At 42.0% G+C, this 12,464-nt stretch overlaps 3 protein-coding genes across 6 annotated transcripts; 1 reads left to right on the top strand and 2 right to left on the bottom strand.

Annotated features, from left to right (window-relative positions):
• Positions 1-851: 851 nt before the first annotated feature.
• On the bottom strand, positions 852-5,872 carry kbtbd4 (kelch repeat and BTB (POZ) domain containing 4). Of its 2 annotated transcripts, none has more exons than XM_026175787.2 (5): positions 5,730-5,872; positions 4,121-4,595; positions 3,891-4,032; positions 3,411-3,517; positions 852-3,330 (listed from the first exon to the last, which is right to left on the bottom strand). In XM_026175787.2, exons 2-5 carry the CDS (start codon positions 4,580-4,582, stop codon positions 2,470-2,472), a joined length of 1,572 nt encoding a protein of 523 aa, XP_026031572.2. In that variant the 5' UTR covers positions 4,583-4,595; positions 5,730-5,872; the 3' UTR covers positions 852-2,469. The 2 variants fall into 2 exon arrangements, with proteins under 2 accessions (XP_026031572.2, XP_026031571.2); XM_026175786.2 differs by lacking the exon at positions 5,730-5,872 and adding an exon at positions 5,409-5,546.
• LOC113026714 (protein FAM180A) lies at positions 5,758-8,007 on the top strand. The gene is made up of 4 exons (XM_026175793.2): positions 5,758-5,845; positions 7,072-7,270; positions 7,463-7,536; positions 7,639-8,007. The coding sequence occupies exons 2-4, from the start codon at positions 7,198-7,200 to the stop codon at positions 7,984-7,986; spliced, it is 495 nt and encodes a 164-aa protein (XP_026031578.1). The 5' UTR covers positions 5,758-5,845; positions 7,072-7,197; the 3' UTR covers positions 7,987-8,007.
• Positions 8,008-8,075: 68 nt separating this feature from the next.
• Positions 8,076-12,132, bottom strand: ddb2 (damage-specific DNA binding protein 2). Of its 3 annotated transcripts, none has more exons than XM_026175785.2 (11): positions 11,998-12,132; positions 11,771-11,909; positions 11,583-11,692; positions 11,201-11,392; positions 10,412-10,578; positions 9,929-10,028; positions 9,503-9,680; positions 9,187-9,332; positions 8,712-8,867; positions 8,591-8,636; positions 8,076-8,503 (listed from the first exon to the last, which is right to left on the bottom strand). In XM_026175785.2, the coding sequence occupies exons 2-11, from the start codon at positions 11,901-11,903 to the stop codon at positions 8,259-8,261; spliced, it is 1,473 nt and encodes a 490-aa protein (XP_026031570.2). In that variant the 5' UTR covers positions 11,904-11,909; positions 11,998-12,132; the 3' UTR covers positions 8,076-8,258. The 3 variants fall into 3 exon arrangements, with proteins under 3 accessions (XP_026031570.2, XP_026031568.2, XP_026031569.2); XM_026175783.2 differs by having other exon boundaries at positions 11,771-11,905; positions 11,998-12,127; XM_026175784.2 differs by lacking the exon at positions 10,412-10,578 and adding an exon at positions 10,890-11,035 and having other exon boundaries at positions 11,771-11,905; positions 11,998-12,127.
• Positions 12,133-12,464: the final 332 nt, after the last annotated feature.

Genomic DNA, 12,464 nt, shown 5'->3' on the forward strand with positions numbered 1-12,464 from the left:
AAGCATTTGCAAAATTCTCTCTCAGATTTCCTTTCGAAACACGTCAGAGAAAAATGTTTCCCAAGCAGTGTGATAGCAGTGGTATCCCAGAATATCTAGTCCCTCCACACCCACCGAAAGGAATTCTCAGCACCCCGGTGTCCAACCCGCCCCCCTCCGCTTTCCTCCTACTGCTGGCGCTACAGCAGATGGCCCTGTCACTCTAGACCATGTGTCCCTTCAGGAATTATGTTCTGCCCTCAGCAAACCGTCCCAAGGTCACTACAGCTCCTAGCAATCTACCTTTACACTAAACATTACTCAAGGACTAACTACACGAGTGACATCACAAACTTCTGTAGACTTAAAAGCACTCATCCGCAAAAACATCCGACCAGATCCTCACATGGGCGGCGGTGAACTGTGACACCGTTTCGCGAGCAGCTTATATCCAGACATTCAAACTGCGCCCGTCTTACTGGTGCTCTTAGCTTCAATTCCTATTGCGAGTCCTTATGGAGACTCATATGTGGCCCCAGAAACCCCCACCCCTCATCAACTGATGCTTAGAATAGTTCACAAAGTCTGACATGTTACTGGGCTTGGGTTTCAGCTGCATAGCCTCCTGCAAAACATCAATGGGATCAAAGTTTTGGCGTCTGTGTGGTTGCTTTCTCTCCTTCGATGCCCCTTTTATCTCACAAGGACATAAACAGATAAATGTTAATTAAGTACTTTTTCTTTTTTCAGGAAAAGTTTTCCAGACCTACACAGGCACAATTTGTAAGTGCATCACTGTATCTAAACACAGGATCAATGGTAGCATTGTTAATTCATTAAAGGTTATAAATATCAAAACAACCACTCAAAGCTTGTAGCTACAGCAATATATTTAACATTTCAGATAATGGTTAACTTGAACATGTATGGTGTACATCAAAAAATACAATCTTGAGACAAGAAAATCTGAAAAGTTAAAAAACACCCTTTGTTATCATGTCTGCACACACCAACTTAAAGTGCCCGTACTATGCTTTCATGTTTCCATTAACCTTCAGTCTGACACATTTAGTGCATGTAAACCTACCTTCTGTTCTGTGACTTATCTTATGTAACACATAAGCATAATACCCGCCCGATGGTTAGTTTAATTTAAAAAAGGTGCCTGAATTACATCCACAATCCACCATAATTTCCTGGGAATCACAAAAAACTTTCCTGGTACAATACTACAACAATGGTTATCATAATGCAAGTATCCTCTGCAATACTTCACATCTGTGGAACTGTAGAAAAATAATCCTAGAAAGGCATTAATGTTATGTATTTAAGCACTGTGGTGTCAATAATAATACATGTATTATTCTTATTTTTATTATTACTGGCACATTGTGCTTCAAGCCTTCATTCCAGATTCAGTGGTGATTCAAACAAAATTCAGTCAAAAAACAAGAAACAGATGGACACAAAAATGAAAAGAATTAAGATTTATAATCTTTTTGTAAACCTATAGTTATTAAAATCATTACAGTAAGATTTACATTTTAATGCCAATTCATTATATTTAGCTCCCCGTGAATTTCTTACCTATGATATATACTGTGTTATTAATATTTTGTCCCACCTTGTCATGTTCAAACTAAAACAGCTGTTGTTTTGTTTTGCTTCTTTTTAAAATAGCAAATTCCCAATCAATATTTTCTCTTCACGGCTAAAATCTTGCTAACAGCAACACTGTGTGACGAAATGTGATGACCATTCACATAAGTTGGAGCTATTGTTTAATATTTATATTTACAGATAAAAATAGTCATTCAGAAAAAGTCAGATGCTGCAATATATTTTGAATATAGCTTAAGCTTTCCATAACCATTGTGGGTTATGTACATTAGGCAACTTTGCTTTGCTTTGATCATTCTAACAAACCAATCAGAGCAAAGTGTTTTTCTCCGGAGTGGGCTTTAAACAGGGCAATAGTTATTGGAATGAAAAGGCCGTGTACACACTCAACATTAAAGTATGTAAACTTATTCTAGTAGACTCTGAAAACAAGTATAACATGAGCACTTTAAAAACATCTTATGATATCTGACCTACAATATCATGACACACTTACAATATAGTGACAGATGCCTTGTGTTCATTAATATTTTTACACTGAAGCTGTTCATGCGTGTCAGTAAATGAGGAGTGCACAGAAAACAATAGATTAGTTCATCACTTTTCACAGCATCACCACAAATTAGATTCTCGGCAAAGGAGCCGACAATGAGACACGTTGTAGTACAAGCGACACACCGCTGAACTGTTGTTGTGGGGCCGGTGGTGGAGTCTGAATGGAATAAGTGACACAGCTGAGTAAATACAACTCGTGGACAAATTTCTTCACAGGACGTCTCCATGAGTGAAGTCTTGGTCAGTCAACCAACAGTCTTCCCTGATTCTCTGTGGCTGGTGTGTTGACCACAGTGTGAACATACCGCGGAGAGGTTAGGCCAAAACAAACTGCCAGTTTGTGAGGAGGATCTTAATACCTCTGATTACGGAGACGACAGACGTCGCCGGGTTAAACTTTAAAGTATTTGCGTCTCCTTTCTTACATTTGTCTCTGAAGACGTAAATACAGCCATTACAACTGGCCACCTTCCACAGTGACGGGACACAGCTCCACACTTCGGGGAAGCGCAGGCGTGTGAAGCTCTCGAGCAGTGGGTTGTAACACACCAATGAGTCTCCTTCTCCTACGATAAAAATCACGTCCATGTGGACTGCTGCGTGCATGCAGCCGGCGAACGGCAGCATGTAAGGTTTGATCTGGCACTTTTGGGAGGTGGTGTCGAAGCACTGAATGAGGCGAGAAGGCTTTGTGAAAAAATCCATGTCGTTCTCCTCCCCTCCCAGCAGGTAGATGGTGCCTCCCAGGTTGACGCCAGCAGCCCCCGACACTGCAGTGTCCAGCTGGTTGGTCTCTGTCCACATGTTGTCCTTCACTGTGTAGTAGATGACGGCATTAGAGAGCGTGTCCTGCAGCGTTTTACCTCCCAGTGAGTAGATGGCATCCTCAGTGGAGACGGACACCATAGTGTGGTGGAGGCGGTCTCTGGGAAGTGGTGCGCAACGCTCCCAGTCCATCGTGTGCATGTTGCACTTCCACATGCGCCGCGGGATAGAACCCCCCACCACATATAGGTCCCCTCCATGTTTGCAGGCTGCGGTGATCTGATGACATAAACTGTTCTGGCCGCTCACACTGATCGCATCATCCTCATCGCAGTGCAGTGACACGGCCAGAGAGTGAGTTCTCGTCTCCTCCTTGCCAATCAGGTAAATATGGACATTCTCACCAATTTCCTGAAGACGAAGAAAAGGAAACATCAGCAATGTAAATGTTTTTTAAAAATATTTTACAGCTCCATATGAGAGAAAATTACCTTAAGATTTTCTTGAAGGATGCAAGAAAACTCCTCTCTCTCAACTTTATTGTGATTTATCCATGACTCGATGGCCACTGTTGGATTCTGAGAACTTGGAACGCCATCTGAACACAAACACAAGGCATGTTTGAAACTAGATCAGAAGATGTGGGTTTTTTTCCTGTTAAAGGATCATAAAAATGTTTTCTCCGTTAAGATTGTAAAAATTTAAAAAGGCCTTTTTTTGAAGAATATCTAGATTTAGCGTTGTTTTGTTGTTGTTGTTTTCAGATTAGTTCAGGCACAGTGTTCATTATTCACACATCCTACTTTCAGGATTTAAATAAATATTAATGCATCAATTGTTGAACTCAAAGCCAATAATAATACCCTTGTTTAAAATAATAATTAGCAATGCAACATTAAAATCCTAAATGTATTTTAATAAATATGTAAAAACAATTGCTAGTCTGGTGACAGAGAAGCAAAATGTTATACCTTTGATGATATCTAGTAGCAGACAGAGGGGCAGATTTAGAAACTCTTCAGTCTGGTGCAGCTGGGCCAGGTGGATTTTAGCACAGTGCTTCGCTGCAGTATACAGCTCCTGATCACTGTGTCTGTCTGCAAGCCACATCACCTAGATGAAAAAGGAATTACTTGTATTGCAGCACCATTGCCAAGAAGCAAGGACTATGAGAACAGGTGTTACAAAAACAATAATTCACCTGCAAGCAGTTCTTGACCTCCACTGTTCGGGAGAGGAAGCGCGAGCATTCTTCAAACAGAGCAGTCAGCTGGTACATGTCCGCCATCTCATAGGTGTCCTGCAGCTCCTCCACCCTCAGTTTAATGGTACCATGGTAGATGTAGTCAATCAGCAGCTGGAAGACGGTAGCGCTGACATCCTTAAGCTCGATAATGCGGTTGTGCGACTCTTTGAGATTGGAGGTGAACATGGAGCGGAAAAAGCTGCTCTGCGCAGAGAGCACCAGGCGGTGCAGGTGAAACTCTTTGCCGTCAACGGTGATGGTGACATCAGCAAACAAGCCGTCCTCCAGGCAGAGATCCATAATACTCTTCACCACTCGGCTCGAGTGGGAGCGGTCCGTGAACGTGTACCCCAGGAAGTAGTTTTCCTCGCCCACAGATCCCCCAACACTGAGGCCACCCTCCTCACTGGACTCCATCTTTTCTGCTCGCCTGTGAAAAAGTAACAAACACTGATCGACATGTTTATACTCAGATGTCAGTATATTTTCAGCATATCTAGTTAATAATAACATGCCAATTTTCCAATAAAACCTGTCTCCAATGAGATGATATGGTTCAAATTTCAGTGAATGTAACTAACTAGCCTATTCGCATAAGTATATGTGAATAGGCAATGAGTCACTTTTGGAGTATAAACTAAAAACAGATGATAAAGAAAACTCTCGAACTCTTTAAAATTAATGACTATTTGAATTATTATAACAACATAAATGTAAACCATTCTAACACGGTTAAGTATGTAACTCTGAATAGCTGTCCTATACATCCTTAAAACTTAAAACAGAAAGTCTTTCAGAGCGTTTACACATAACCTTGCCATTTATTTTAAGTTGCTGCCACATGCTTTGTAAATTTTATTCGTTGGCCGATTAAGTGTCATTCACAAATGTTTCTAAATTGTCGCCAACATCAGGAATTTAGCGAGTTAATTCACAAATAAACAACTCAGTGAGTGCAGATACCATGCTAGCTGCTCAAAACTCTGTCAAGATGCCATTAAATGTAACGATAAAACCCTGCAGTTACATTATATTTACTACGTTAATCGTGTTAGCTGTGCTGCGTTCACGGATAGGATTAGCTAGCATTAGCACTAAAGCAGTTAGCAGACTACAATCCTCTGGAGCACAAATTCCACCGTAAAATTATGTCGACTGTGTTATTACTAGGGCTGTGAATGAGGCAAAAAATAAAAATAAAAACGCAAGGCTTTAAATGTGAGTAACAAACAAATACGGTTACCTTTATCTCCACTACTCTATCATTCAGAAGGAGCTAAACTGTTCACCGGAAGTAAATAAACTTTTTCAGAACGCAAATATGACACATTCACCGGCACCAATGGGTGCTACTGCATCCCTGTGGTTAAGCTGTGTTACTGCGGTTTCTTCAACTTGCAGTCAAGTGTGTGCCACAGCCCCCTGCTGGGCCCTAAGGATACTACACGTGGGGCGCGACAACTCACTTAACATACAAAAAATTAAAACCAAAAAAATACAAAAAAATCATCCTAATTAAATGTTTACGTCAAAACGAATCCCCAAAGCCACATGGTTTACACACCTGTTTATCTATCTAATCTGCCAATCACATACAGCAACTCATGCCATGCACTCTAGCATGTCGACGTACTCTCTCTCTCTCTCTCGCTCTCTCTCACAGCTATGACACTTAGGATGGTATGTACATCTGTGTGTTGTCTTGGTATGGGTGGCATGCTTCTTGAATAATATTGTGGCGAGCTCAGAAAAGGAGGAGACGGAGGTGTCGTTTGGTCTTGCTTCCGTGAGCTAGCCAGGGAGCACAGCCGTTTATTAACAATTCTAGAAAACTCTGCCGCTAGCTAATGCTCAGCGCAGCCACAGCACAGCGAAAAAACAACAACACAGGGCGCCCTCTGACCCCGGAAGGACACACCGTCGCAGCGAGAGGGCGTCACCTGTCACTTTGGCAACATAAACAAAATATAACTGTACAAACAGAACCCCGAACAGCCCTGACCCTCTACAATATTTTCGGAGTTTGCCAGTTTCGTCTTGCCTTTTATGTTCTTCTTCTTCCTCCTTCCATCGCAGCAGATCTGCCTCCATCTCAGCCCATCCCTAGCATCCTGTCACACCAACCATCTGCATGCCCTCACTACATCCATGAATCTTCTCTGTGGTCTTTATCTTTTCCTCCTGCCATATTCAACATCCTTTGTGCAATATATAGACTATCCCTCATCCGCATGCATTCAAACCATCTCAGCCTTGCTAACCACCAGTATTGAAACTCAACTACCTTAACTGCCTTTTCTCTTTGCAGCTTCATTGGAACAGGAGTCTCCCTGTCATTCACATACGTGTATTCTGTGTTGCTTATACTGACAGCAACATTTGATCATGCATAATTTAAAAAAAAATAGCAAGGGACACGTGTTCCATCAAGCTGCACTTATTAACAAAGAGGGTGAGCTCTGACAACTTGAATGAATGTCATCCATGCAGTGAATTCTTGCATAAAAGATTGTGAATCAGTGCAGGAATTCTGCTTACATGTGCAGAGCTGGCTGACTCACTGACAGGGAGTCCTGGTAGAGATAAGAAGTTTACACAAAAACACTAAAGTTTAGGAAGGAAAAAAATACGGACTCACCATTTTTCTTTCCTTGAATTATTTATGTTGAGAGTTGCCTCACCTTGAATCCACTTTACCTAATTTCATGTATTTATATTTTTTCTTGTTTTACATGAATATACTGTGCATTCACGTGCTTCCTATGTTTGATGTTCATGCTGGAAATCTGCTCAATAAAAGAACAACAGAATTAGTTGCCTCTCTGAGCTCTGCTCGCTGAAAGCTTTCCATCCGTTTCTGTCTGCTCTGCATCACTGCCAACTGGCTTTTGGTCTCTTTTTCCAAGGTGGAAAAATGCACGGTATTCAGTCTAAGCTGCGCCTGCCTGAAGTCACAAAAGAGTACTAGGAAGAGTAGAGGTGAGGAGATGAGGTGAGGAGTGTATTATCTGCCGATAACAATCAGAAGAAGAATGACCGCGAGCTCCCAACTGAAAATCTTCCTCCAGGTCCTTTTGTGGCTTTGCTTTGAGCAGGTGTTGCAGGGTGAGTAACAGAAGGTCCGCTGGCATGGCTGCGAAGAAAAGAGAGAAATTTGAATGTTGTCACTGAATACTGCGTGCAGTTGTGCAGTATGTATCAAAATGGATGAACAGATGTTTATTTGAACCCTGACAGTTTGTCACCACTGACTAATTTGATTACAGTGCAGCTAAACTTCAGTGTTTTCCTGTTTAGATGTGGCTGAAGGCTTAAGTCCAGCTCCTCAGAACACCGACCCACTAGTTTCCAATGCAAACCTGATCTATGAGGTACTTTTCTTTGCTTTACTTAAGGCTACACTTAGGCAAGCTAAATATTACAAATAACTGATGAACATTTGTCCCCCCCCCCCCCCCCCCCTACTCGTGCAGCTTTTGCTGGGTGGGGTGGAGCTCGATCAGGACAACAACATCGTCCTGCTCGATGAGGAGATGGCGTCGATGAGGCAGGGGCGAGCTTTTCTGTCTCTGATCAATGACAATGTTCCCAGAAGTCTGAGCTCCATGGAGCAGATGGCAGATGCACTCGAGGGCCAGAGGAGCAGACCGATGATGGAGCGGCAGTTTGAAAATGTCGTGCTGAGCATGGTGTACACTGCGCATCAGGCTTGGCACGAGAAGAGGAAAGAGAGACAGGAAGCTTGGGGTGAAGTTCTCCTCAAGCTGGCAAACATCACGGTACACGAACTCCGAGGGAATCATCTCTTCAGATATTCTTAAAATAAAGTTGCATGCAATTAACCACTTGCCTTAAATGTTTCTGGATTTTGTATTAATAAGAAATATGTAATCAAAGAATGACTCAGCCATAAATGAAATGAGCATCTTTATTGTCATACAGTAAAAAAACAAAAAAAAACACTGCTTTTGAACACATTTATATATATAAAGACTTTTTAAACATGCAGACAATCTCTGAACGTGGAGACTCAGTAACAATGAATAAACAGCATATGAAACACAGATTTTTAAGACCTCGGCTGTTTTATAGTTCACTTCTTCCTCATCTGTGTTTGTTTTTGTTTAGTGCGGCCCTTCTTGGTTTTAGTCTCAGTTTCTTCCAGTGAAGCTAGCTTTTTCTTAAGCTTTGCATCCACAGCAGGACCCCTCCGGTTCCCACTGGAGTGTGGCTGACTCCTCCGCTGCCCTCTTAAAACTGAGTTCAATGGTCCTTCCTGCTGAACGTGGTGATCGCCCATCGGTGACTCGTTCTGGTCCCAGACCAGCACAGTTATACCTGGGGAGTGAGCAGGACAGCGCTTTAGTGGGAAGTAAATAAAAACCATGGCTGTTAATAATGTGCAGTACTTGTCCAAGTGCTCACCCATGCCAGATCCAATTGCGTCGCCCATTGGGTTGAATTTGTTGATCTGTAAAAACAGAAGCCGCGATCTTAAAATAATTAAAGTTCTAGTTCTTTATGTTTACAATGAAATGATGCTCACAGATTTGATCCCTGAAGCAGTGGGATCGTACAGCTGACACACGAGCTCTGCTGTGTTGGAGTCAAAGATGTCAATGGTCCTCAGGTCGGCCCCGCAGAAGCGATCGTCGGGGTAACGGCCGGCCACAATTAGATCATACATAGGGTGCCATGTGGCCTACAGCACAATTAAAGCAGAAAAATCTGTTGTCACCAATTATATGAAAATGTTAACATCTCTCCAACAAATTCTTATACCCTATATCGATGGCAAACGGCTGATTTAAATGAACTCTGCCGGTTCTTGCAAGAAGAGTGGTCAAATATCCAGCCAGAATACTAGTGCAGATGTGTGTATACTTTTGACTCTGTGTAAAAATCTATAATAAACTACTTGTGCACGCAATTCTTGTTTGTTAAAGACATTAAAGATGTATGTTGTACAATAATTCCAACGTGCAAAAAGAACAGTTTAAGCCCAAAGACAGGAACCAAACCTTGATGGGTGTGAGGTGCTGAAACTGCCTGTGCGGGTGCTGGATGATGTGCTGAGGCTTTGACCAATCAGAAGATGAGTAGACGCGGATCTCATCGTACTGATCTGTGGTGAGCAGCTTGGAGCAGTCCAAAGGGTTGAAATAGGCTGTGAGGAGATATGAAAATCTTTGTCAAGAGGTTTTGCAGATCTTTTAGGTTTAGAACTTAAAAATCTATCAAAGAAATGAATTAAAGACAATTAGAAAACGTTTTCTTTCTTTTTTAATTTTTTTTGAAGTAGTAAGCATGAGAGGTTTTTCCATGAGGAAGTGTTACCTGAGTTGACGGCTTTCTCGTGAGGCATTTCGTACAAGAAGCTTTTCTTGTCCTTCATGTTCCTCAAGTCCCAGAGCTTTACCGTGTGGTCAACTGAGGCCGTCACCAGCAACCAGTCGCATCGGGAGTTGAACTCTGCGTGGGTCACTTTGGCTTTGTGCAATTTGTCACTGAAAATCTGAAACATTAAAACAGAGCAAATCAATTAACATTAAATTGCCACAGAGGAGATTCATGGATGTAACAAAGGAAGACTTGCACAGGAGAATGCAATCGATAGGAGTGATATGGAAGCAGATGATTGGCTTGGGCGACCCCTAAAGGGAAGGGCCGAAAGAAAAAGTGCTCTGTGTTAAATAAGAACTATAACTGATCCTTTAATTTATCAAAACCAGTGAAAGCCCTCATTAAGAAAGAGGCACACACCTTTTGGCCATCCAAACCCAGAAGTAAAAGCTGCCCCGCATTGTCTCCTGTCACGAGCATCTGTCGGCTTACAGACACGTCAACGCAGCAGTACCAAAAACTACGGAAGAAAAGAGCTACATGTAAGAATTTACAAAATAATGTTTTCCACAAATCATAGCTTTAATTGAAAATAGGATGTGACACTTCAACAAGAGATAACATTATATATGCACAATGCTCTCCGCTATCTATGTTTTCTCATTTACCTCTACTGATGTCTACCCATGCATATAGTCATGCTTTTTGAAATCTGCCATTTATTTTTTTTGTATTATAGCCCTGACAAATTACATTTCATAAAATAGGAAAAGAAATATGAAACCTTTTTAATGCTATTAAAAAAATGTGGCAGCAGGATTCCTACAGACACAGTAGAGGGAAATGAAAGAACTTTCCCTTTTTCATAATGCCGAGCATCAGTCTTCTTTAGGAGTTTCTCACCAAACATTGTGGTGATCGTGGCCGCAGTCTTGAGTTCTGGACAGAACAGTGGGTGCGCGGCCCTCAAAACTCTGTGCGGTCAGTGTGCCCTCGCCAGAGGCCACATAGACTCTAGAAAGGTCTGTGGGGCAAAACTTCATCCCTCCGATAAAGTCTCCTGCTCCGTTCTACACACACAAATACAAATGTAGGTCTGTCACCAGGCAGCAGTTATGACTACAACTACCACACAAATGTTCACACCAGCACCGGCCTTAAATGATGCTTTTTATTTGTTTTTGTTTTTTAATGTCTCTGTAAAGCACTTTGAATCACCTTGTTGTTGAATTGTGCTACATAAATAAACTTGCCTTGCCTTGATTACAAGTTCCCCTGAGAGATCTCTGAACTCTCTGTAAGAAGACTGATGCTAGACTAACCCCTAACGCTTTTTGATTTTAGTGCACAGAAGAAAAACAAGTGGACACTCCAGTCTTACTTCAGTGTTTCTGTGCTGGCAAACACTGTTAGCGTTGTCCCACTGAAATCCCGAAGTGCTGTCGTACCCCCCATAGATGAGGTGAACAGCTGAGTGGGATTTAAGTGGTTAAACTTCATGTCTGTCACTGAGTCTCCAGCCCCCATCTAACCAGAGAGCCAACAACAGTGTTTCATTAAGTACAGCTACATCGCACCGCTCTGAAATGCACCACAGCCTGAAGATGCATCTGACCTCTGTTAAAATCAGTTTGCTGAATGTCTTTTTGATCAATCGAAAGAACAAATCAAAACCATTAAACAGGAACTAACCCCTTGAATAAAGGTCTTCTTGGCAGGCGCCTCAAAGTCCCACAGATAAATGTCTCCACCCTTGGACCCCACAGCCAGAGTAGTAGGATGTATCGGATGCCACTCAAGACAGGTGATCCTGCGGTTGAAGGGGCTGCTGCCACCGTGGAAATGATAGGATGACAGAGAGCGAACGAAAGGTTCCTGGAGACACTGGAGAGACAAAAGAGCTAGATTCACACCTGCACTGAATAAATCCAGTAAAAGGAAACGAGAGGTAACAGATGGACTATGACTTATGAACTTGTCCCTGGATTAGATTTTTTTTTTTTTTAATTACTATTGGAACAGGTGTGAGTATTTTGAGCAGCATTGGGGCCAGCACCACATCAGGCTCTCTTACCTGTCTCATCTGTGAGTGCAAACTCTGGCCCAGAGTGCTCTTGTAGATATAGTGCAGTATGCTCCCGTCCCAACCTCTCTTCTGGACTCCTGCAGACTTGAGAGCAGTCGCTAGAAGACACACGAACCCATTCAAGTGTCACAAAGACAGTGCTGTCACTGGACTGAGGTGTTTTCAGAGCCTCATACCTGATTTTGACGTTTCGCCATTTGTTTTGTCTCGTAGTTTTCTGGAGAGAGTTGGACCGGAGACGCCCTCAGGTGTTTTCTTCACTTTATTCTTTGATCCAGCTGCAGCTGACTTCGTGGGCTTGCTTTTCATTTCTACCTTGTAAACACACAAAGCAACAGTTACTCGTCACAACGCGGACGATTGTGCACTTGTCTGCACTTCTAATGTTCATATTGCTGCTTACCTGTGATGTTTAGTGCTTTAACCCTGCAGTTTAACAGCAAGAACTTCTCTGTTTGCATAACACGACAGTACACGTGACTATGTGCTGAAAAATGTGTGTTTTGTAACTTGTGTCTGTTAAAGCTGGTGAACGGTGGGTGGCACTGTAGAGCCACCATGAAATCTCAGTGTGCACCATGTTTGGAGTTCAAACAACTCAAACTACAAAGTAAGGTAACGGCAACGAAATGCTCACAGAAGATTGCGAAGTAATTCATTGCTCAAATAAATAAAAAATGTCATGTTATGTCAATGTCATGTTAAATTATTAAACTAAATAATTTTCATAAAATATTTAAGAATTGTGTAAAACAAAGAAAGGATTTACATTTCGCTGGTGCAGACATCAAGGACTATTTATGAAGATGAAGAATGAAAGCGGCTGAAAGACGTTTGTACATTATATTTTATATTTTTATTGCATTTGCC

The sequence above is a fragment of the Astatotilapia calliptera genome, chromosome 7 (assembly GCF_964374335.1).
Source record: "Astatotilapia calliptera chromosome 7, fAstCal68.1, whole genome shotgun sequence".
In the NCBI taxonomy this organism is placed as follows: domain Eukaryota; kingdom Metazoa; phylum Chordata; class Actinopteri; order Cichliformes; family Cichlidae; genus Astatotilapia; species Astatotilapia calliptera.

Excerpts from the sequence above, each read along its gene's own strand:
- kbtbd4 (XM_026175787.2), bottom strand. The coding sequence starts at position 4,582 with ATGGAGTCCAGTGAGGAGGGTGGCCTCAGTGTTGGGGGATCTGTGGGC. Across the intron at positions 4,033-4,120 it reads AGGTCAAGAACTGCTTGCAG|GTGATGTGGCTTGCAGACAG; the intron begins GTGAATTATTGT and ends TTTTTCATCTAG. Across the intron at positions 3,518-3,890 it reads GCTACTAGATATCATCAAAG|ATGGCGTTCCAAGTTCTCAG; the intron begins GTATAACATTTT and ends GTTTGTGTTCAG.
- LOC113026714 (XM_026175793.2), top strand. The coding sequence starts at position 7,198 with ATGACCGCGAGCTCCCAACTGAAAATCTTCCTCCAGGTCCTTTTGTGG. Across the intron at positions 7,271-7,462 it reads CTTTGAGCAGGTGTTGCAGG|ATGTGGCTGAAGGCTTAAGT; the intron begins GTGAGTAACAGA and ends TTTCCTGTTTAG. Across the intron at positions 7,537-7,638 it reads ATGCAAACCTGATCTATGAG|CTTTTGCTGGGTGGGGTGGA; the intron begins GTACTTTTCTTT and ends CTACTCGTGCAG.
- ddb2 (XM_026175783.2), bottom strand. The coding sequence starts at position 12,055 with ATGCAAACAGAGAAGTTCTTGCTGTTAAACTGCAGGGTTAAAGCACTA. Across the intron at positions 10,579-11,200 it reads AGAAGACCTTTATTCAAGGG|AACGGAGCAGGAGACTTTAT; the intron begins GTTAGTTCCTGT and ends TTGTGTGTGTAG. Across the intron at positions 10,029-10,411 it reads CACGATCACCACAATGTTTG|TTTTTGGTACTGCTGCGTTG; the intron begins GTGAGAAACTCC and ends TTTCTTCCGTAG.